Here is a 24,974-nt window from a genome sequence, read left to right as displayed (position 1 = left end):
TTGTAATATCTTTCATAAATGCAGCTTTATGTCCAAATTAGGCAAAGCATTTAAATATATATATAATATATATTTTATGATATACTTTGCAACAACATTGCCCTCTGTTTTAGCATCACTGCTAAGCAGAGGCAAATCACAGAGCAACTGAAAGATGATTCTAAAAGACTATGTCTTTCTCATATATTCTGAAGTTAGCTTGATGCCCCCTGGTAAGGAGGCAAACTCAGTGTAAATGGGTTGAATAAGATTATAAACCTCCCAATCTTAATTTATGAAGGTAGAGATACTCTTAACAAAAGACATTTAAGGGAATTAACAAATCATGTTATATCTATTCAGATCATGCATCTTTTCTCAGTGCATTAGGAGGAATCAAGTGAACACTGCTATTTTCTCAAGAATTAAAACAGCTACTGTGTGTGTGTTACTTGCTCAGTCATGTCTGACTCTTTGCAACCCCATGGACTGTAGCTCGCCAGGCTCCTTTGTCCACGGGATTCTCCAGGCAAGAACACTGGAATGGGTTGCCATTCCCTACTCCAGGGGATCTTCCTGACCCAGGGATTGAACCCAGGTCTCCCGCAGTGCAGGCAGATTCTTTACCATCTGAACCACCAGGCTACTAATAGAATGTATTTCACTAGGACAGTGATGGACTCAAGAATTAACAGATGGGGAAACATCTAGGAGAAGTAGCTTCCTATTGCAATAACAATTTTCTATTGCAATGTTGTGCTTAATCAGTCAACTCTGAACAAAATGAACATAAGACAGAAGGCATATGCACACTGAAATGTGATTGTCACAAAAGGGGTATTTCCATGGGTAAAAGCAGTATATATCTCCAGTGTGTATTTCAATACATTTCCCAGAACCCTATGGAAAATGTCTGGTCTGCTTTCCTGCAACTCCATCAAAGAACTCAGATTGTCTATGGTTTCCAGTGTATTTATCCAACAGTACACTTCTCACATGGGTAGGCAACACAGACCATTCTTCTCATTCTGGAAATAATTTTCATGATGCCACAGATTCTGGGTTTTATTTAGATTACGGTGGGTAGAACTGTTTTTAGCCAGTCCATGACAGGTGGTTTAAATTAAATCACAATCTCTGAAGAAAAAGGCATGGGTCTAAGATTGGCTGACAGGCAAAATCATAATGGGTGGAGCATTACTCCAGAGGGTGGGCGCCTCTGCTTCCACCCAAGTTACACAGCTCACAGCCATCAAATCAGCCCCTCAAGGATGCCATGACGGGAACCAGGGCTGAAATTGCCAAGAGAACCTGGGGGTTTTCTGATCCTTGTGCTTCCCCAATTTCAGTCTTAATAAGAAGGACTTACAGATTATGCTTTATTTTTTCTTATAATTAAAATCAGAAAACACTACAAGAGAAGGAAATTTTAAAAGGCCAAACTTCACCATATATTTACAGAGCACTAGTAATTATTGCAAGGTGTTTGAAAAACATAGTTAATATACTTAAGAGTCCCCAGAGGCAAGTGCAAATTCTAATTTCCGTTATAGTGAACAGAAATCACCATTACTAGAGGTTAACTGGTTCTGATACAAGGCAACATGTGTGTGGCTAAAATTACTATTAAAGATTAACTCAGGTTCCCCCAAATACTACAGATACAAATAGATATATAGATGGATCTGGCAAAAGGTTTAATTTACAGGCATTCTGAGTGTAATAGACTAAATTCTAAGAAATTTAGAATATACTGTTTATTTACATTTAATTTTAAAGGCAGTATACTTATTAATACAAAGTATTTTTAGCACAGGAACGCTGATGGTTATTCTGAAATTTTAAAGTCTTAATTGACAAGGTATTATTTGGCAGAGTGAATTAGGAAAAGGTTTCCAGAGTTTTCCCCCAGATATGATAACTAATCACCAATTTTATGCACTTGGAGAGTAACTCTAATATTGGTATGATAATTTATCTGGAAATGTAATTTTAAGCTTTTGGAATAAAATATTTATTTTCAACCATGTATATCTGAAAGGCTGTCAGAGCACCGACTAGACTTTGTTCTGCCACCAGGAGACACCCAGTGGGAGAGGATTCTTACTTGAACGGTGATAAACACCTACTAACTATTAAGGGATGACTGGTTTTCCAAGCTAGAGATTAGCTCTATTTACTAAATTATGAATTTAAAAACTGATTTTAATATAATCAGGTGTATAATCAGGGACCTGGACCTCTGGTTATCCAACCTCAGAGATAATCAATGTAAATAGAAACATAAATCTTGTAATAATCTCACCACCCCTTAAAAGTGTTTATTAGATAGGATTTAAATTGACACTAAAGTCATTGATTTGGGGAAGAAAAGAGGCATTGGGCTCAAAGAGGCAAAGGAACTCATAACCTCCTATTTTAAGATTAAAACAAACAAAAAAGGTAGCTTCAATATATAAAATGTGTTTCAATTAAAAATTTCTGATCAGTTTTATATGTATAGTGTCCTAAACCCTCAAAAATGGGTGTAAAGTAGGAAAGGTTTTACAATTATTTTCAAAAATAATACCTCATATAAAAGAAAAAAAATACAAATATGAAAGGTACTGACAAGAAGATTCAATCATAATTCCATTTGTATCAACACAGTCATCGTTAGCTTCTCAGTGCATTTTAGGATTTTATTTTTAACTCATCTGGCTGATGCAGAGGATGGACACCAAGTGACTTGCCTTGTGGACATGGAATGAAAACATTCCCCTCCCACAGGCCAGCAAGGACCCTCTCTGCCTGCCTGGGCAGCACAGAGGTCCTGTACAGTACATGGAGTTGCTGCCCTAATCCTCTTGCCTGTTTTCTCCCTGGAGTTAGTAATGAATAGGAAGGGCTAGGCAGTTAGAAAACGAGGTGCATTTAATTCCAAGTTCCTTCTTCCTCTAAAGAGAACCAGGTCTGTTAAATGAAGGACCTTGGTCCACAAAGAGGTTGGAGGCCAAGGTTTCTCATTTAAATTGGAGAGACAGAGAACAAGGTGTCCATTCTCAACAGGACCAAGGGTTCCCTCCTCAGACAGAAACCTGGGTAACTCCTCTCAGAAGAAGACCAGGGCAATCCCCTCGGAAAATTTGGTGACTTCTCTCAAGAAAGACCAGGGAGTCTCACCTTGGACAGACACCTGACAGAGACCTGTTCTTTCCCAGGAGAGAACAGGGTGTCTCCCCTCAGACTGAGACTTGAGCTATTTCTCTCGGAAAAAGAACAGGGCATCTCCTTTCAGTCAGAGATCTGAGTGTCTTGACCCAGAGAAAGAGTGAGTCTTCTTTGCTCAGAAACGTGAGTGACTTCTCTCAGAAAAAGACCAGGGCTTCGCCCCCCAAACAGAATCCTGAGCAACTTCTCCCAGAGAAAGACCAGGGTGTCTCCACTCTGTCAGAGACCCAAGCACTCCTTCAATTAAAAAAAAAAACAAAAACAGGACATCTCCACTCAGAGACACCTGAGAGACTTCTCTCAGAGAAAGACCAGGGCATCTCCCCTCATACAGTGAGTTGGGCGACTTCTCCTAGGAATGGCCAGGGCTTTTCCCCTTGTCAGAGACCCAAGCAGCTTGTCCCAGAGAAAGACCAGGATGTCTCCCCTCAGTCAGAGACCTGAGAGACTTCTCTCGGAGAAAGACCAGGGCATCTCCCCTCAGACAGTGAGTTGGGCGACCTCTCCCAGGTATGACCAGGGTTTTTCCAATTGTCAGAGACCCAAGCAGTTTCTCCCAGAGAAAGCCCACCAGGGTGTCTCCCCTCAGTCAGAGATCTGGGAGACTTCTCCCAGAGAAAAACTAGGGCATCTCCCCTCAGTCAGAGACCTGAGGGACTTCTCCCAGGGAAAGACCAGGGTGTCTCCCCTCAGAGACCTGAGGGACTCGTTCCAGGAAAAAAAAAAAGCAGGGCATCTCCCTTCATGAAGAGATCTGGGTGACTTCTCTCAGAGAAAAACCAGGGCATCTCCCCTGGACAGAGAGTTGGGTGACTTCTCCCAGGAATGACCAGGGAGCCTCCCCTCAGAGACCTAAGCAACTTCTCCCAGAGAAAAACCAGGATGTCTCCACTCAGAGAGACGCCTGAGTGACTCCTCCCAGGAATCACCAGGGTTTGTCCTAAGGAATTTCTCCCAGAGAAAGACCAGGGCAGTTCCCCTCAGAAACCCAAGCACTCCTTCCATAAAAAAAGCCAGGGTGACTCCACTCACAGAGACACCTGAGCAACTTCTCCCGGAGAAAGACCAGGGCTTCTCCCCTCAGAGACCTGAGTGGCTTTTCCCAGAGAAAGACCAAGGCTTCTCCCCTCAGTCTGAGACCTGAGCGACTTCTCCCAGGAAAGACCAGAGCTTCTCTGTTTAATCAGAGACCTAAGTGACTCCTTTCAGAGAAAAAACCAGGGCATCTCCCCTCAGACAGAGAGCTGGGCAACTTCTCCCAGAGAAAGACCAGACTGTCCTCCTCAGAGAGAGACCCACGTGATTTCTACCAGAGAAAGACCAGGACGCTTCTCCCCTCAGACAGAGACCTAAGTGACTTCTCTCAGAGAAAAACCAGTGTGACTCCCCTCAGACAATGAGTTGGGAGACTTCTCCTAGAGAAAGACCAGGGTGTCTCCCCTCAGAGAAAGACCTAAGTGACTTCTCTCAGAGAAATACCAGGACATCTCTCCTCATAGGGAGACCTGGGCAATTTCTCCCAGAGAAAAACCAGGGTGTCTCCCCTCAGACAGAGACCTGAGCAACTTCTTTAGGAAAGACTAGGGCGCCTCTCCTCAGAGACCTGAGTGACTTCTCCCAGAGAAAGACCTGGCACCTCCCCTCAGAGACCTGAGTGACATGTCCCACAGAAAATCCACACCATCTCCTCTCAGTCAGAGTCCTAGGCAACATCCTCCAGAGAAAAGACCAAGGCATCTCCCCACAGAGACCTGGGTAGCTTTTCCCAGAGAAAGGCCAGGGTGTCTCCCCCTCAGACTTCTCCCAGGAAAGACCAGAGCATCTCCCCTTATTCAGAGACTTAAGTGACCTTTCTCAGAGAAAGACCACAGTTTCTCTCTCAGACACAGACATGGGTGCTTCCCAGCAGGCTGAGAGACTAGGGCAATATCTTTCAGAAAAAGACAAGGCTGTTTCCCTCAGACAAAGAGACCACGGGATCTCTCTCCAGATAAATATTTCAGTGTCTCCCTCTCCACAACCCCCACCCCCCAAAAAAATCAAGGTGAAACATTCCCTGGTAAGAAAAAAAATATTTTCTAGTATTTTTGATGCTTCACAAATGAGAGATTTCTCTTGACCTGAGACTAGTAGGAGTCCTAAAACAGCCCTAAGTTTGGATAAACTTGAGAACCCTCCAGTAGACAACTGTGAATTCTCCACATCAAGGTCAGAGACCAGGAATGACCAAGATGACTCAGAAAAGGCAAAGAAAGCCTCAATATGTTCATAAAATGCCTCATGACCCGGAGGCTTAATTGAAGTCAGATTTTTGGTGATTGAAAGTATATTCTGAAGAACTTGGAAGCCCACCAAGGGTAAGCCTGTGTTCAAGATCAAGTTAACACTTGCACCAGAGGTCAGAGACAGCACACAGTCTGACTGGCATCAACATTACTGGTGTCTTTGGGACGGAGCCAGCAAAATCTCCCAATTCCCAGATTTCCATGAGGTAATTTTCCTGCAGCTGAGCAGCTGATGGTGGAAAGCAACTGGAACAATTCTGAAATCATGTGGCTGCAGAGCATCCATGGATTATTGGCTAAAAGAAACCTTAAGGGTTCAGTGATTTTCAAACTATAATTAGCAATAGAACACTTGTCCCCCAAAGGAAGTCTTAACTGGAAAGTCAGTATATGCCACAGGCAAGGGAGAAACTGCTGTAGCTGAAGCAAGGCGGCAGTTACGATCTGTAACCTCCCCATGTGGCTTTCCTCGCCTCTTGGGTGGGGCCTTGGAAAGATCCAGGGCTCTGGAGAATGTGGCTTAATCTATCGCTTAAGTCCAACACCTGCAGTCTGCAGAGCAGGGGAACTCCATCAAAGAGACCCTCCATGTATGCCAGAAAGAAGGCAGGCGCTTGATGCTTTTGAACCTGACAGACCTGGGTTCAAAAGCCAGCTCCGCTGCCTCCCAGCTGCAAATGTGAGGTTAGGAAATTGTGTAACCTCTCTGGACCTCATTTTCTTCATTGTATGGTAATAAAATACTTCTAATCCTCAACAGAGAGCATTCAAGAAGAGGAGGCAGGTGTAAGAAGTTCTCAGCGAATGGCTTTAATGGCTCTAGGCTGCCACAGGCTCGCCTCCGGGCACATAACCAGTTAACGACACAGGTGCGGCTAATTTATCCTAAACCCCTGGTGTCCCTCACTCTGCTCGCAGATCCTCTGCACTCACCCTCATGCCCTGCCTTCCAGGTGCTGTCCCTTTAGTTGGGGAATTGGCCCCAAACAAAAGAAAACAAAATCAAAAACAAAAACCTAAGGCACAGGGAAGCAGGAAGAGAAGTGACCCAGGCTGAAATAACTACCTGAAGAAATATTAACTCTGCCACCAGGAAAGAAACTTGCCAGGGAGGGACATTTCCAATTTGTTTTTAAGGATCTTTCCTTGGCATTCTCATTAGCAAACCTCTACCTCATCCCAGAATCCCTCAGAGACGGCAAATATGCCAGGTGTAACCCTAACAGAATTTCTCCAGAACTCCAACACCAACTACTTTCTGTGATGTCAACTCCTATCATTGGCATCAATTGTGCCAAATCCTAACTGTGCCCTAGACTCGGAAACGCATAGGTCCAGCCTTATCCAAACGTCACAAATAACAGACGTCTAGAGTCACCGTACACATCTACTACATACTCTAGCCTTCTGCAGAGATACTAGGCTCACGCTGTCTGCAATTCTGAAGGCAGCCAATTTGAAGAAGCCACATTTATAGGTAAGCCACTCCACTGAACACACAATAAAATGCTTCATGAACCTTGACCAACCCTGAGGCAGATACTTGGGACTGTGTCCCTGGAGACTTCGAAAGAAAATATAATAAACTATAACAAGTGGAACAGTTTAAAAATTGCTTTCTTCCCACTGTATTGCTTTATGTGCAATAGTTTTAACTTCTCAGCAACCACATTCCACCCAGATGAACCTAATAAAAGTGAATAAGCTGCCGACCCTGACTCTGGTTTGTAGTTTCAAACTGTAATTCTATTACAAAGGGCAACAAACTCGGGCTAGAGCACAGCTGTGGCTTTTCAGTCTCTACAGGATGGTTTATCATTGCCAATTAGATATTTAGCTTAAAAAATACAGAATTCCCAATCTTTGTGACTTCTGGGTATGTTTATGTAGATAAGTTATGAATGGAGAAGAGAGGACAAGCTTGCACATTAGGAGGAATTCATTAAGCTACTGGGCAATCAGTGAATATTTTCTTACCCAAGTATTAAGTTTGAAACCAAAAAGAAAACGTAATGTTAAAGGTCCTCTGCTCTTAAGTACCAGCCTTTTAAAATACCTGATTGCCAGGGGAAATTTCTGCAACTAGATTCGGGATATAACTTCCTTTTCACTATAAATCATGAACTGCAGTGTGCCACATACACACTGCAATTCATCAACCATCTTAAATAGTGGAAGAAGGATCCTTATCTAAGTGGGAAGGAGTCATTCCAACCCTCCCCCAACTTAGTATCATATTACTAGATGAAAACATTTCCTTATTTCCAATAATTTATTCCTCATTCATTCCAAGAGATGAAAACATGTTCCTTTATGTGTACAGAAGATCTGCCAATTGCCCTCCAATTGGCAATTTCTGGTTTCCATCAGAATATTCCTCCCTCCCTTTAACATATCTTATTAAAGAAGTACAACTGCTAGCCAGCCAATAGACTTTTGCTAGTAGCAATGAACTTAATGTATTATTACTCCAGTTACAAGTAAAATGCTGTTCAATTATCCATCAGGATGGATACAGATAGATGTATACACAATCACATACACACATATACCATGTGAACTTGAAAATCATCTCAAATCTTAAAAAAATAATTTCAAAAATAGCCTTAATGATGCATTTCTTACTAAGCATAGTTAAGTGAAATACTGGCAAAAAAAGACGATTTACTCCTTGCAATTCAATCATCTCAGGAATTATCAGTTGCCTGTTAGTGCTAGCGGCATAATTCAGAAATTATGATAAAATTTTCTCTGCATTTTGATGCTAATTTAATTTCCTTTCCCTCACTTTAAAAGGAAACCATAATTATCAACCTTTACTCACAATAAATAGTTAAGGGCATTCCCATTTCATTTTGTATCACTGTAAGCCAAGAAAACGCTGATGAGTTTTAAAATATCACAGGGAATTAGGTGATAACTCATCAGTGCTTTCGAGTACAGACACGAATAATTTACAGTCTGAAACTTGGTATGATAATTTTGATTCACACATGGGAAATCTTATTAACCCATGATGGAATCAAATGATTAAAAGAGGTACATGTATGAGAATTTCACAAACATTTGTAGCCAGGAATGTATGTGCAATAGTAAAATATACACATACAATATAGACACACAGATTAACACTGCTGAAAGACATCTGGATAGATCATAAAGGCATTTAGTACATTATATAAAGACTATACTCTTTTACAAAATGAATTTGCAAGGTTCTTTTAATTGATACAGTTTTGATTTAAAGATGCTTTAAAATTTTTCCCTTTTTCCTCACATAAGATTAGAAGCCCACTGCTAACCCTCACCTTCAAACCTCACCAAGTTGAAAAATAGGAAGGAATAAAGGGAGGAAAAGGGAAAAAACCCTAATTCCAATAACTAACTGTTATCTCTGAGTAGAATTACATGAAAATATAATTCCTTCACATGCTCAAAAATGTTCTAGCATTTGTAGTTACTTTATCCTGGAACATTTAAGAAATGTAATTTCTGTCCATTTCTGTTTATTACAATGATGAAAAGTCTGTCAAATTACACCCAAATTGAGTGGACTGGCTTTTATCTCCCTAAGAAATCATTTTATGCTACTTTAGTGGACCAAAGGGGAAATCATAAGTGCAAGAGTTAACAAACTATAAAATAATATACAAACACTTCTATTGGTAATGATTAATGATAAGAACAATAATTATAATATTTTCAATTAATGCTGATTATTTTGATCTACATACCCCAAAACCACAGGGTGTGAAAAGTCAACTACAGATCTGCTCTGCTTAAGAACTCTGGATAAGGAAAAACATCATCTCCAAAATTCTACCCTATGTAACCCCACAGAAGGCTCCCTGAAGCTTCAGCAATTGCTGCTCTCTGAGTGGAGAATCATGCTAATCATTTTTTAAGTTTGGAATTTCTCATTTATTTCAAAATCTTAATGTTCCCCTTTTCCTCAGAATTGACCATACCATTTTAAGCCATTTTTATTTCACTGCAATAGAGTAATTTCAACTAAAATTTTATAACTTATTCGTATCATTCCTCAAGAAAGACTGACACAAAAAAGGAGGGACAAAGGAGTATTCCTATTCAGTGGGTTCAAACATACATTAAATAAAACCGTTACTAAAACATAGTGATTGGAACTAAGTTTGATGTTACCTCTGGTACTCCTAATTTTCGGCAGGCTTCCAAAAAGTTTTCCACGTTTCTTCTGCATTTGGCCATGCTAAGTTTAGGCTATAAATGCAACATTCAAAAATAATTAGTTATTAAGAGGAATAATTGAAATAACAGGTTAAATTTTGAGCTTTCTAAATGCCACAAGTAATACGTGTTTATTGGAGAAAAATAATACATAAACAAATAGAAGACAATAAAAAAATTATCCAGGAACAATCCACCTGAACAGCTGTTAATATATGGATTATATTTTTCTAGACACTGTGTAGGTACATGTGTGATATAACAGGTGTGTACACACACAGATATGTGTTTATATGTAGACTTTCTGCATATTTGCATACATGTGCAAAATTTCTGCACATGTATGTGAATGTATACATGTGGATACACACACATACACGCTATTTTTATAAGATCATACTGCTGTGTAACCTGCTTTAGTTTACTTAAAAGCACACCATGCTGCTGCTGCTAAGTCACTTCAGTCGTGTCCAATTCTGTGCGACCCCATAGACAGCAGCCCACCAGGCTCCGCCATCCCTGGGATTCTCCAGGCAAGAACAGGAGTGGGTTGCCATTTCCTTCTCCAATGCATGAAAGTGAAGAGTGAAAGTGAAGTCGCTTAGTTGTGCCCAACTCTTCGCGACCCCATGGACTGCAGCCCACCAGGCTCCTCCGTCCATGGGATTTTCCAGTCAGGAGTACTGGAGTGGGGTGCCACTGCCTTCTCCAAAAGCACACCATAAACATCACCTTTTCCCATGAGCAAATATATTTCTATATTAAGGGTTGATTCACCAGGCTAATGACTGTCTTTCTTCCCAGAGCAACGGGTTTTATTAGAAGGCTGCTGATGTCTCTAGGTGAAGAAATTTAGAGGCACGGTGGGGAGCAGTCTTCTAAGGTTAGAATGAGCAGCTTGTGCAAACACGGGAGTGGAGAGTGAAGGCACAGAAGAAGCAGACCAGGTTCTACGGCTACAGCACAGCTGGGTCTGGTCAGTGGGGGCTCAAGATGCTCAGTGAAGAATTTCTAAGAAGTGGACTAAATTCAGAAACATTTCTAAAAAGGAAAACTAAAGAATCCTCCAGCAATGCAGGAGACCTGGGTTTGATCCCTGGGTTGGGAAGATCCCCTGAAGCAGGGCATGGCTACCCACTCCAGTATTCTTGCCTGGAGAATCCCCATGGACAGAGGAGCCTGGGGGTCTACAGTCCATGGAGTTGCAAATTGCAAAAAGTCAGACACGACTGAGCGACTAAGCACAAAACATTTTACAGTTATTAAAATACATGGTTATGAGGAACTTTAATGACTCAGGGAGATACTTAGGTTTCCATAAATTTTAAAAACTACTAAACAGTATGTATGTGAAGCTCACAATTCAAAACAACTTCTATGTTGGAGGAAAGCCAAGACGTAAACAGTGGTTGTCTTTAGGGAGTGGGATAAGACATTATTTATCTTCCTCCTGCATTTCTCCATTATCTCTTTTTTTCTAATCAGGCATTATTTCACATGACATTTTCAATTGAAATTTTTTTATTTGAAAAAAAAAAAAAAGTGAAAACCAAAGAATGTAGCACTTTTTTCCCCTGAAGAACTGACAAAATATGTAAATGTGTATAGATACATGATTCATAGTGTCTCTTATACCTTATAAAACAATTATTGTATATTTAAATTGGGAGCTGAAGAATGATAGTTTCTTTCTTATAATTTGAGGAAAATTACTGAATGAGAATTTGGTACACAGTTCAAACTTTATAGCTGTCTGGACTTGAAAACTTTTGCATATTAGATTACAGGACAGAATTTACTGTCCAAACTAAGGCAGATAAAGCAGATTTAAGTCATAAGACAAATTGGTCTGTTTTTCCCCTGTGTTTTCTGAAGCCAAAATGTGGTCAGTCTTTGGGAAGCAAAAATTATGTTTAACTGTATAGAAAGAAAACTGAGAGGTGAAACGGGATCATCAGCTTATTTTTCCTACTGCGAAGAGAAAAGAAAGTAAAACAAATAGTACCACTGAGACACCTTCCTTGAGGCGTCGGGAGTGGGCAGCCTCACATGAGGCTTTCATCCCACACACTCCTTGTGCGACCTTTTATGAACACTGTGCCTTGAGGTTGGGAGCTCTGACTTTTGCAAATCTGCTCACAAACACTAGTGATCACAGTGGCTTGCATTCATTCCCGTGTTTATCATGTACGGGACCTCGTTTCATCCTCATGAGAGCAGTTCTGTGACAGAGAAGAGCCAATCAAGTTCAAGAGAGGTTAAATAACTTTCCCAAAGTCGTGTGGCTCATACCCATGTGGAATTGGAATCCCAACACTACAGTCTTAGCCCCTAAACTCTTCTGCTTCATCTAACAGCAATAGTGTGGATAGAAGTTCTTCTCTACTTGTCCAATGAACCCTGCGTGGGCTTCAAAGACAAGCTTATCTTTGATTCCTCTCTTCTTGATGGTAACATGCTCCATGAAGTACAGGGAAAAGATTTTAGTGCTGGCTTTATCTCCTCAACAGTGAGACAAGGATTTTTTTTCACTCACTCTTTCTGATCTTTTCCGTTTCCTTGGTATCTCCAACCGACCCTTGAGCACAGCTAGCAGTCAAGGAATTACTGAATTAATGACCAGCTAACCAACCTCTGGCCTGATAGGTTACTAATGATATTTTACTCAGAACCTACATCTTTTCAGAGTGATCCTAAAATCCTCAATAATTATAAAATAATAGATTCCATTAGAAGAGAACCTACCAACCAAAAAATGTTTTCCGAAAGGACTTCTCATTGCTTAAATAAATGCTTGTGAGGAATAAATCTCTGTCTCTACAGTCTTAAAGTTAGCGAGCAGAGCACTCATTTCTTTAATGTGATTTGCTTTATATTTGAAACTAGTTCATTGTCTCTCATTTACAGATTTACTTGAAATAGTTTCCCTTTTTATAGTAAAAATGTTGCTTTATTCGGAAATGCTATCCCTGGGATTCTCTAGCAGTCCACTAGTTAGGGCTCCACACTTCTACTGCAGGGAGCACAGGTTCAATCCCTGGTCAGGGAACTAAAAATCCTACACGCCCTACAGCACGGCCAAAAAATCCCCAAAGACAAAACAGACACGCTATTCCTTTTCTGCTCTTTCAAGTTGTTTGGGGCCCAAAAGAGAGGATTTGAACAGGGTCCTGGTGATCCCCATCAGTGTCTTTAACCAGCAGTCCTGTTCCAAAGGAGTTTCTTTTATGTAAGAGTTAGTTTTCCTTAAATGGTGTTACTTACGACTGCCGGTGAGGGGACATGGATGCTTGCGACGGATCGCGGGCGGATGTGGTTGACCAAATGGCAGAGGACAACGCCATCCATGAGGGCGGCCCCCAGGTCTTCGTGCAGGCTAACCTTGAGTCTCATCTCGATGCTCTGAAAAGAGATCAAAAGGAAGTCAATTGCTCTCAGGCAACTGAGGGTAAAATACAGTTATGAGTATTTATGAACTGAGGTTTAAGTTTCACTATAAAGGATAAGAACACCTGGAAAACACTGACATGATTTAAACCTTTCAAAAGATATTAAATAAAAATCCCTCTGTAGAAAAATAAATTCAGTTATGCTAAAAATTTTTAATCAGTTGAATTTTTAAAATAATGGAATCACTTCTTGAGTTCAATATTGCCTCAGGCTTAGCAATTAAAATAGAAAACCAGAATAAGCTGACAAATAAAAGCCAAATCGGTGGTGACTGTTTTGCAATGTACAAAAATAGCAAATCAATATGCTGTACACATGAAACTAAAATCATACTGTAAGTCAACTATATTTTAACAAAAAGTAAATAAAATAAGTAAACATAAACAAAAATCAAATGCAAAACCCAAATCCAACCCAAACTTATTATTTCGGATAATGTATCTCAGGTAGCCTGCAGAGGGCAGAAGAGAGATTAGGGGTGTTTTTCTCAGATTATGCTTTCATTGAAAAAGCAATTTTTCTCCCTTCTTAAAAAAAATGCAATGTTTTATTTTGAGGTCATTATAAATTCATATGCAGTTATAAGAAGTAATACAGAGAGATCTCAGGTACACTTTACCCTGTTTCCTTCTAAGGGAGCAACCTGCAAAAGCACCTACACAGCCGGGACACTGACATGGATAGAACACATCCCTCACTACAGGGATCCCTCGTGTTGCCCTTCTGCAGTCACACCCACTTCCTCCCACCCTCAAGAACCTCTTTGTCCCTGCTCTCTTCTCCTCCCCTTCCAGGACTCCCAGGACAAGAATGTAGATCATCTGTTACAGTAACTCCCAAAGGTCCCTGAGGCTCTGCTCACTTATTTTCAGTCTGTTTTTTCTCTCTCTGCTGCCCAGACTAGGTAATCCCTGTTGTTCTCTCCTACAGTTCACTGATGCTTTGTGATGCTGTTGAGCCCATCCCCTGGGCTTCTCACTGCAGATAATGTATTTCCCAGTTCTAAATTTCCATTGGTCCTTCTTTATGTCTTCTGTTTCTTTGCTATCTATTCCTCTGCTGAGGCATTCAATTTTTTCCCTTTGTTTCAGCCTTGTTCATAACTACTTGTGGAAGAAACTTCACGGTGAGTGCCGTAAAATCTTTGTCAGATAATTCTAACATCTCTGCCGTAACAGTGCTGTCATCTACTGATTACCTTTTCACATTCATTTTGGTTCTTGGTACAATGAATGATTTTTTTTTTTTTTTCTGGTTGAAAACTGGACATTTCTGGTATTACGTTATGAGACTTTGGACCCTATTTAAACTTCTCTTTTGGCTAGCTATTTTGGACACTACTCTGGCAGGGAGTGGGAAGGCACCACCTTGCTGTTGCTGTGTAAACGCAGATTGCCACTTGGTGTCAGTTCACTGGGACTGGGATTGAAATCCAGGCTCCCCGTGTATAGGTTCCACGGTCACCGTGGGAGGGGATGGGATTGTTTTTAGTTAGTAGGGATGAAATTCCTGGCTCCCAACTTGGCCTTCTCTGATATCATCCCTGCAGAGGTGAAAGTCAGCTGCCTATTCCATCTTTGCAGGCATGGGTAGGGTTGGGGCCACAGGTTTCCTGTAGCTGGAGTAGGGCATTTATTGTTGTAGATGTTGTAAATGTAAAAAAATTGTAAAAGTTTTCTGTCTCCCTAGGCTGTCCTTTTTCTGGTCCTCTGAGTAAAGTAAGCAGGCTTTTGTTGGGACTTTTAAAAAAAAAAAAAACAAACCTGTTCCCATGAGCATTTCCAGTTTCCAGCTACTTCAGCTCCAAGTCTGAGAAAGATGAAGCAAAAAAGAAAACCCACTGGACTCAGCACCGAGTCATTCCTAGTCCCAAGGAGCCCAGCTGGTCTGAATTATTCTCTCCACCTTGCAGAGGGCTCTTATGCTTATTTTATATATAATTGCCAAGGGTTTTAGTTGTACTTAGTGAGAGGAATGGGGAAAAGTACATCTACTCCATCTCCTCAAAAGCAGGAAAATCCATTTTTTAAACTTCAAATACAAATTTCTCCTTTACAGCAAAAGCTCCTCATAATTGGGTAACACTGTAAGAAAGGATGACTTAATTTGGAGATTTGCAATAAGTAAAGCACTTGAAAATCAGTGCCTGTAACAGTGGTGCCTAATTCTCTTTCAAAACTGTCCTGTGTCTAGACACCTGATTTTTTATTTCTAACCTTGCTTTCAGTCTCTAATTAAATTAAAACATAAGCTATCAATATGACCCAGGCTTTAAGATAAAATCATATCACGCTTTGAGAGGCTTGTCTCAACTTCTCATCTTATTTTTACGTATCTCTGAAAGTTCGCCTCCCAAGTTTACAGCACACCCAAATACTCGAGGCAAACGACCGAGGTCTGACTTGTCCGATGTGACTGCTGAGTCAACCACAGCGGCTTAAAGTGGTGGTGAGGAGTTTCCGGGTTTTTATCTCTTTCCTCCAGACTACCTGCTATATATATACTTTTGGGGCTTCCCTGGTGGCTCAGAGGATAAGGCATCTGCCTGCAATGCAGGAGACCCAGGTTCGATCCCTGGGTTGGGAAGATCCCCTGGAGAAGGAAATGGCAACCCAGTCCAGTATTCTTGCCTGGAGATTCCCATGGACAGAGGAGCCTGGCGGGCTACAGTCTACGGGGTCGCAAAGAGTCAGACACGACTGAGCGACTTATATAACCATATATATGAAGTATCATCTACAACAAAAAAAGATTCTGACCTTCCTTAAATTCAGCTTTAATTTTACTTATAGAATTCATTGCTCATTTGTAAAACTCACTGTTATTTGAAGTTGTATATTTATTTGTTTCCTTCTTACTTATTCTCTCTTCTCAATAGACTACAGGCCTCATGAAAGCAGAGACCTTTTTGTTCTTTTGTCTCTCCATCACCTAGACCATACGGCCTGGCACAGAGCAGCAGTCAATAACCATTTGCTAGTGGAGAAGGAAATGGCAACCCACTCCAGTGTTCTTGCCTGGAGAATCTCATGGACGGAGAAGCCTGGTAGGCTGCAGTCCATGGGGTCACAGAGAGTCAGACACGACTGAAGCAACTTAGCAGCAGCAGCAGCAGCAGTGAAAGAAGAAGATATAGTATAAAATCCACCTCTTCAAGAAGCTTCCTATATTCTTCTAATTAATGGCTATGGTACTTCTCTTTGAATATAAAAGAACTTATGTAGTAAAGCACGATATGCTGCCTTTAATAACTAATATCAGTGAGTTCTTTGGTAACTGATCCTTGGCCTGCCGTTTGACCTTCCACATACTTACGTGAGATCCTCCTAATTAGACACAAAGACCATGAGGGTAGACAAATATATACACAGTTGCCACCAGGAGCTGTGCTGGGGATAGAATTACAACATGGAATAAGACAGCCATGGCTCCTGCCATCACCAAGCTTAAAAGCTCCCCTAGCGCCCAGCACAAGACTTCACTCTTGGTAGGAACTCAAATGGTTTGCCTATTATATGACATTGGAAAATTCTGCCTAGTAGGGATAACTATAAACATCCTTTAAAGTCACGTAATCTTATTAAATAAATTAATAACAATGCATTTTTACAAGTTTTAACTTTTATACATAGGTATTAAGTATTTCTACTTATATTACCTCATAGATTCCTCACAAAATCCCACAAAGGTAGATGGGAACTACTGTTTTAATATATGAAAAAACTCAAACTCAGAGATGTTAAGTGACTTGCCCAGTAGCAGACAGTCAGTAGGCGAGTTGGCTAGATTTGAAACCAGGTCTGTTTGAAGTATTTCAAAATCTACTTTTTAAAAATACGGAATGCTGCTTCAACGCTGGAAATTATTATTCAGTAATACAACGTTTCCCGGTACCTCTCGGAGTTGTTCCACCAGTTCTTTTTCTTCTCTCATCTGTTCCATTTTCCTCCGAATCGTAAACTGTGGGTCTATAGATTCCAAATTTCTCTGTGGTCTTAGAAACACTAGAAGAGAAAGGGGGAAAGCCTTTATGGAGTGTCTAGTACAGACTGCCATATCGGGCTGCTCATGTTTGAATCAAATAGTTTATTTATCCCAAATAATTCATTCACCACTCACAAAAACAGGAAATTCTGACTTTACATGAAAAGCTTGATTCAAATATTCTAGAGAAAATTATGTTTTCAATTATTCTGCATTGTGTGGACGAATGATCAGCTGAATCCAGGAAAGGGCTTGGTCATCCTTGGTATTATTCCAGACTCCTCCTCTAATTTTTCCACTGCTTCTATTCCAAGCTTTCATCTACACTCCAGGTTTCACAATCCTTTCATTAAACTTGAATACTCTGTTTCAAGTAACAAGACAGAATTGCTTTACATGGTATAAACAAGCACAGGTTAATGATTTTGTTGGCTGCGGTTTTTCCATCAGCCTGGATTAAGAACTAAGTGATGATATGCACTACCTACTCCCAAGCGTTATCTATCTGAGCGTGGAGGGGAAATTCTGGCTTCTATCATGTCACTGAAAGTGCATCCCTAAGTCAGCTCTTCAAAGATGACCGTAGATTGCTTTCAGAAAAGCTGTCAAGATGGGAGGCGGTCTTAAGAGATCATCTTTGCCTGCAGGTCCTTAAAATTACAACCTTCCAGGAATAGCAACTCACAGTGGCAACTCAGGAAGGAGTTAAGGCTCTGGCTGCAGACAAAATGAATGTTCTCAAACTTTGAAGGATAACATCTCTTAAAGACTATCAGGAAAGCACGAAATATTCTACCTATGGGCAGTGATTCTAGCAATTTATATCAGGATACAAAGCACAGGGCAGATTTAAACTTGAATCTTTTTCTGCCTTTAGATTCTTATTAAGACTATCAACTTTCCATGCACACAGAAGGAGCAAAGAGTGGTTAAGAGCTGTCGTTGGTTCTCTGTGTCCCATAGATTTTCAGATTGGGAGAGGTGGGCATGGGAGGATGGGGGGGGGCAGGGCTTCAAAAAGTCTGGGGCAGAGAACTCCAGTTTTAAAAATCAGTACCACATAGAAGGCTGCACTGACATACTGCGATTCTAGTTGCTTCAATCACCATATCTTCAATAATATAGAATAAGAAGATTATGCAATGTTTATTCTATTCTGACAAACATTCTCTATGAGCCACTTTAAAAGCTAATTCAATTTATTTATTGTTAAATATGGTTTACAAATATACTTTGAATTAAAAACTGGGGCCCACCCTATAATCAATTATCCTACATTCATACAACTATGTCATTTTAATCCTAATTTGTACCTTTGAATCAAAACACCTTAATGAATGTCTTACACTATACTTTTCACATTTAGGTATTTTCTTTCTAAATCAGTTCTAGGATATTTGAATCAGCATTCTGGTGCTCTACAGAGGACCAGAAAGTTGACACATCTTAAGAAATCCTTGACTTACGGAAGTTAATGGAGCAACGGGATGACTACTGTACATGAAACACCTTCTGGAACTTCAGAGAGAAGTCAGCCTGGGGCCTGGGCTTCTGTCTCAAGCCCCCTAAGGAAGTCACAGGTGGAAAGAGCCAAAGTCTTGTCACCAAGACCCACAAAAACCAAACCCCACAGGAAGTGAGACCAACTGTTTCAAAAATAAAGGCAAGGCAGGCCGAGGAAGTAGGGTAGACCAGTCAGCAGGGAGAGATGAGATAAAGTTGCCTTTGCACCATATGCAGCCCAGTCAAAAAATCTACCTACTTAAACTTAGTGATCAGAAGAGAGATACATTAAAATGGAAAGTCCAGAAAAAATCCACACCCTCAAAGAAAAGAAATCAACCAAATTTACCAAAAAAGTCAAGGAATGTGGACTTAATTGAGTAATACACATACTGGTCCGCAAGGGGGAGCCCCAGCTCTGTTTAAACAAATCCAGTGTTTTCTTTGGAGGTTTTATTTTCCTTCGGCTTTTTTTCTGGGGGCAATCTTATCTAATACTACATGTATAATATTTCCAATATGTTTTTACTGGCAGACTTCATTCTGAATACGAAGCTATCAGGCAGTTAAATTAACTGTGAGCTTTTGGTTAACAGGACACTCTTCAAGTATCTATGCCCTGTTAGAGCCCTATGTGAGATAACAAGATAACACAATGGTGTCTGCGTTTTAAATACCTGGTCTTGCTTTTCATCTTAAATGCCCATACATCTCAAAAAATACAAAATGCATGCTTGGGTATTTGCTTTATGAATATAAGCAGTTAAAAAATGTTAAAACATATGTGAACTGTTATTTTTTAAATGAACACTTCCAATGTATATAAAATTATTGGAAATTTGACTACTACTAGTTTTCTAAATAGATTAATTATTGTAGAATATATGAGAATTTAAAATGAATTATTTAGACTGAAATCTACAGAGCACATGTTTGTTATGACGGAATTAATTTTCATAGGATCATTATAGGAGCTCTGATTATACTATCTACAATTTTTTTTTCTTTTCAAGCCATATTTAAATAATAAATACAGTGACCAGTTTGGTCAGAGCTTCAGGAAATTGATCTATGGAGGAATTATTCTAGTTTTCCTTAATTTTCTGTCACTACATTTAAGAACTCCCCTACTTAATTCAGGGGAATAAAAGTTAACTTAAGGCTACAAGAGCCGCCTTGTTATAGTAAATATTTTTCAAAGCAAATGCCACACTGATTAATGTAAATAAGAAGGAAAAAAAGCTGGGACAAGAGAGCAGAGGGAGGGTGTATATGAGGGAGTGAGTGTGTGTTTATGTGTGTGTGTGCTCAGCTGTGTTCGACTCTTTTCGACCCCATGGACTGTAGCCCACCAGGCTCCTCTGTCCTTGGGATTCTCCAGGCAAGAATCCTGGAGTGACCTGCCATTTCCTCCTCCAGTGGATCCTCCTGACCAGGGATAGAACCATGTCTCCTGGGGCTCCTGCAGGCAGATTCTTGACCACTGAACCACCCGGGAAGGACGTGTGTACACACACGTATATATGCCTAAGGGGCAGGAAAAGCCAAGGAAATAGGAGATTTAAGATGCAGGGAAAAAATGAGTCCTGCTTCGCTGGTTAGTTACTATGTATCAAATAACATTCAAAGAATGAAAAGGATGGTTTGCTCATACTTGCAGTTTTGCTCATACTCATAAATACAGAGACAAATTTCTAAGCAAAAATTCTGCAGGGAATGATGAATATGCTTAGGAAGAATATCAAATTCATTCTGCAGGTACAGGTCAAATTCTACTACTTTCCCCTTATCTCTACCTCCTCCTCCACTCTCTTCATCGTCTTCATCCCCGGCCTGGGAATGGTCTCCACTCTCTTCATCATCTTCATCCCCAGCCTGGGAATGGTCTGTCAGCTATGAATGCGCAACGTTGCTTATCTGTGCCTCTCATGGCACTCATCACCTTCTGTCTCACAGTACAGATCTGATTTTCTCCATAGGACTCTCTAATACAGAGTTTATGTCTGTTTCAAATTTAAACTTCTATCCCTGTCCAAGAAAGCAGCTTGTTTGATGAATAAACAACAACAAAAAAAAGTGTTTCAAAAACTCCCTCATTCAAAGATCAGACTATCTGGGACTTCCCTGGTGGTCCAGAGATTGAGACTTCCCCTTCCTATGCAAGGGGTGTGGGTTCGATCTCTGGTCGAGGAGCTAGGATCCCACATGCCTCATAGTAAAAAAAAAAAAAAAGAAAGACAGAAACATAAACAACAGAAGCAGTATTGTAACAAATTCAGAAAAGACTTTAAAAAATGGTCCACATCAAAACATCTTAAAAAACAAGCAAGAAAACAAAGATCAGTCTATCTGGAGAGTACCTTGACACAGATTACCCTACCCTGATATAAGCAGTCACCTGAGAAATCTCCTAAAGCTTAGTTTCCAGGTTTGAATGCTTTAGACTGCAAAATAAAAAGTTCCACAAAGGCAGAGATTTAGTCTGTCTTTTTCAGAACTGTGTCCACAGTAAAGTGCATCATGCCTAACACACAGTAGGCACTCAACAGATACTGGAACTTCCCTGGTAACTCAGCTGGTAAAGAATCCACCTGCAATGCAGGAGACCCCGGTTCAATCCCTGGATCAGGAAGAGTCCCTGGAGAAGGGATAGGCTACCCACTCCAGTTTACTTGGGCTTCCGTGGTGGCTCAGACAGTAAAGAATCCCCCTGCAATGTGGGAGACCTGGGTTCAATCTCTGGGTTGGGAAGATGCCCCTGAAGAAGGGATAGGCTACCCACTCCAGTATTCTTGCCTGGAGAATTCCATGGACAGAGGAGCCTGGCAGGCCATAGTCCATGGGGTCGCAAAGAGTTGGACACGACTGAGCAACTTTCAACAGATATTTAAGGATGCGCACAAGAAACTATTTTTTAAAATGTTATAAAAGTACCTTTCAGTTAAGCAAAGAAAGCCCACTCCTCTAAAAATTCCCTGAAATGCTGTTACAAGAAAAGCATTTTGCATAGAAATTATTAGTGGATATTATTAACCTTTATTATCTAAATTTAACTCCAGATTTCTTCTCTGTGGACACATGAGGTTTGGAATTCAGCTCTCCACTTCCCCTTGGAAACTAAAAAATCTGGACAGGGTGTGATGTTAAAGACATACCAATTCAAGGGCAACAATAGGGTGGCTTTGAAAAAGTATCATGAGTTGTAGATCCAGTTAATGTGAATCAGAAATCTGATTAATACATTCATTTATTCCCTCTGGTGCCTAAAAATGAATTAGATAAATTCTCTGCCCTCAGAAGGCTCAAATTTCTTCTCTATTGTCTTGGGCAGTTTATTTAACCCAGGGGTGTTTACCTGCTTAACAGAACATCAAGTCAGCAAAATAATCAGTGCGAAGACTCCATGGTACACCAAATAAATTAGCATCTCTGAGTGTAGGGCACAGGCAGCCATTGTTTGAAAAATGCCCAGGTGATTCTAATATAAAGCCAGGGTTGAGAACCACAACCCCTCCCAGCTTCAGTTTCCTCATTTTTGTAATGGGGAAAAAAAATACCTAGAAGTGCAAGATTATGGTAAAAACAATTCCAGAAAATGTCTGAAAACTGGCCCAAGATAGGTATGTCCGTCCATTCATTCACTTTCCAGTGACAGTTTAAAGATCAATTTTAAGTATAAATTAGCACCCACCAATTTGTTGAAAATGAAAAAGAGAAAATACTTCAAAGGAAGGCAGGAACAATTTTAATTTCAAAATGAAGGGGGAAAGGAAAGAAAGCAGCAGAGTAGTAAAAAAGCACAAGAGAAGGAGCGGAAGTGAAGCTTTCAAGTTAAGAACAACTTGAAGTGAAGCTGCCCTCTCCAGCCCCAGGGGGCAGACATAGAGACACAGGTCCACATCCTTCTCCAGCCATTTTAGGAGGCAGGACTTTGAGGACTGTAGAAATTCAAACTCCCGAGGACTTCCTAGCCAGTTGTCATTTTTATTTCTTTGAAGAATGAGTTTAGGGAAGATATGGGAATTTGAAATGACATATATTTGAAACAAAATATTAGAAAGCAATATTTATTATTTCAAATGTGTTTCTTTAAATAATTTTACTTCAATAGTCATTTTTAAAAAGTGGGAATTTTAATATAAAGCATGACAGTGAACAAGGAATAAACAAGCCAACTTTACCAAAAGTAATTAATAAAAATCATAAATGAAAGGCAAGTTGCATCATGCTGGGTAGAGTGGGAATATGATGCCATTTATTTTCACAGGTTGAGATAACCGCAGATACTGGACAATGGAGCAACTATGAGGAAACAAAACTGATGGGGTAATCAGCTTTGAGATGCCATGAGGGGCACTGAATGGGATCTACTGTTTCAGAGTAACCAGGAAGAGCAACATAAAAGTAGGCTATTTCCCTCTTCCAACTTTAGCTCACATACTTGGGGATACATACAGTGTTTCTTCATTAATTAAAAAACACTTACAAAACAGAAAGAGAATGTGAATGTATAGCAAAAACCACCACAATACTGTAAAGTAATTGAATGAGTGAGTGAAGTCGCTCAGTCGTGTCCAACTCTTTGCGACCCCATGGAAGAAACCGCAGAGAGACTCACAGACTTAGAAAATGAACTGATGGTTGCTGGGGGAGGGGAAGGGATAGTTACGGAGTTTGGGAAGGTCATGTACACACTGTTATATTCAAAATGGATAACCAACGAAGGACCTACGGTATAGCACGGGGAACTCTAGTCAATGTTAGGTGGCACCTGGCTGGGAGCAGGGTTTAGGGGAGGGTGCACACGTGTGTATGTATGGCTGAGCCCCTTTGCTGTTTACCTGAAACTACCGTAACATTGTTAATCGGCTATATGCCAATACAAGATAAAAAGTTTAGTTTGAAAAAAACTTTAAATGTATTGGAAAATGTATTCAAATCAGAAGGCAACATTTAGCTCAAAGAGAATGAAGATTGTATTTGAAAGGTCAGATTTGGGAACCTACACAAATATTTGAAAAGACTTCTGCTGCCAGAAAATTATCAGATAATTAACAGAAAATTATCCCTTCCCTAGGGCATACTGTAGGCAAATTGCAAAAAGGGGAAAATAACAACTACCCAATGTCTGACCCAGGTAGATTAATACTGAAAACAATCCCTTTGTTATTTTGTGTGTGTGTGTGTGTGTGTGTGTGTAGTACACTATAATACCTACATGTGAATCCCTAGAATTTTCACTCATAGAAAAAATATCATATAAGTATTGGATGGTTATTTTATTTTCAGGAAGATTTTCAGTGATTATTTTCTATGGAAATCTTAAGACTTTATCTGGCACAAAGTATCTTGCACAAAGAATCCTCAATAAACAGCTGTAGATGTGAAGGTAGAGATGGTGGAGAGGAGACTGGACCCTTGGGCATGGCCCCAGCTCCCCTTCTATATAGCAGCGTGAGCTAGGCAGGTCACCCCATCTTTCTTGTTTTAGTTGGTTCATTTATAAAGATAGAAATTTTACTGCTACATCTAAATCTTACCTAGCTTTAAAAAGTCTTTTTCAGATATAATTCCTAAGGAAATACCAAATCACACATAAATCTTTCATTCTAGGCTTTATTCCCTTTAAACATCATCAGATCCATAAATAGCCATGCTTTCTGAGAAATGAAAATGATTCTCTCCCCTTTATTTTTAAGTAAAGGAATAGTTTATCAAGAAAGTTTCCACTTAGCCTTCCTCAATTTCCAGGATTTAAAGTGGGGTGATACAAGAAGGAACTTTGGTTTCCTTGTTATTGTTGTTTAATCACACTTGCTTTTGGTTTGAAATTTTAGAAATCTATGAAATAATAAAATTCCTTTTGTAACTGCTGCTGCTGCTAAGTCACTTCAGTTGTGTCTGCCTCTGTGTGACCACACAGACGGCAGCAGCCAGGCTCCCCCGTCCGTGGGATTCTCCAGGCAAGAACACTGGAGTGGGTTGCCATTTCCTTCTCCAAGGCATGAAAGTGAAAAGTGAAAGTGAAGTCGCTTAGTCATGTCCAACTCTTGGCGACCCCATGGACTGCAGCCCACCAGGCTCCTCCGTCCATGGGATTTTCCAGGCAAAGTACTGGAGTGGGGTGCCATTGCCTTCTCCAGTACTATCAGATAAAACACCTTCTGCTACAGAGGTCTAGAAAAAGGAAAGATATAGTGATACTATCAGGAAAGACATAGTGAGTGCATGTGTGCTCAGTCATGTCCAACACTTTGCAACACTCTGGACTGTAGCTCACCAGGCTCCTCTGTCCATGGAATTTTCCAGGCAAGAATACTAACCTGCCAAAATATACATTATCCTTCTATGTAATGA

The 24,974-nt window shown here is 40.3% G+C and overlaps 1 protein-coding gene across 1 annotated transcript in view; it reads right to left on the bottom strand.

Annotated features, from left to right (window-relative positions):
• The window catches only part of LRCH1 (leucine-rich repeats and calponin homology (CH) domain containing 1), a 133,727-nt gene that overhangs the window by 12,100 nt on the left and 96,653 nt on the right, over positions 1 to 24,974 (bottom strand). Inside the window, exons 16-18 of the mRNA XM_010854641.1 lie at positions 17,025 to 17,134; positions 12,945 to 13,082; positions 9,636 to 9,713 (exon numbers count right to left, since the gene is read on the bottom strand). Of these exons, the coding sequence (XP_010852943.1) occupies positions 9,636 to 9,713; positions 12,945 to 13,082; positions 17,025 to 17,134 (326 nt within the window). The remainder of the gene's footprint in view (positions 1 to 9,635; positions 9,714 to 12,944; positions 13,083 to 17,024; positions 17,135 to 24,974) is intronic.

The sequence above is a fragment of the Bison bison genome, unplaced genomic scaffold, assembly GCF_000754665.1.
Source record: "Bison bison bison isolate TAMUID 2011002044 unplaced genomic scaffold, Bison_UMD1.0 scf7180017864345, whole genome shotgun sequence".
In the NCBI taxonomy this organism is placed as follows: domain Eukaryota; kingdom Metazoa; phylum Chordata; class Mammalia; order Artiodactyla; family Bovidae; genus Bison; species Bison bison.
The sequence above is the reverse complement of the archived record's forward strand: the minus strand, read 5'-3'. Positions and strand labels throughout refer to the sequence as shown.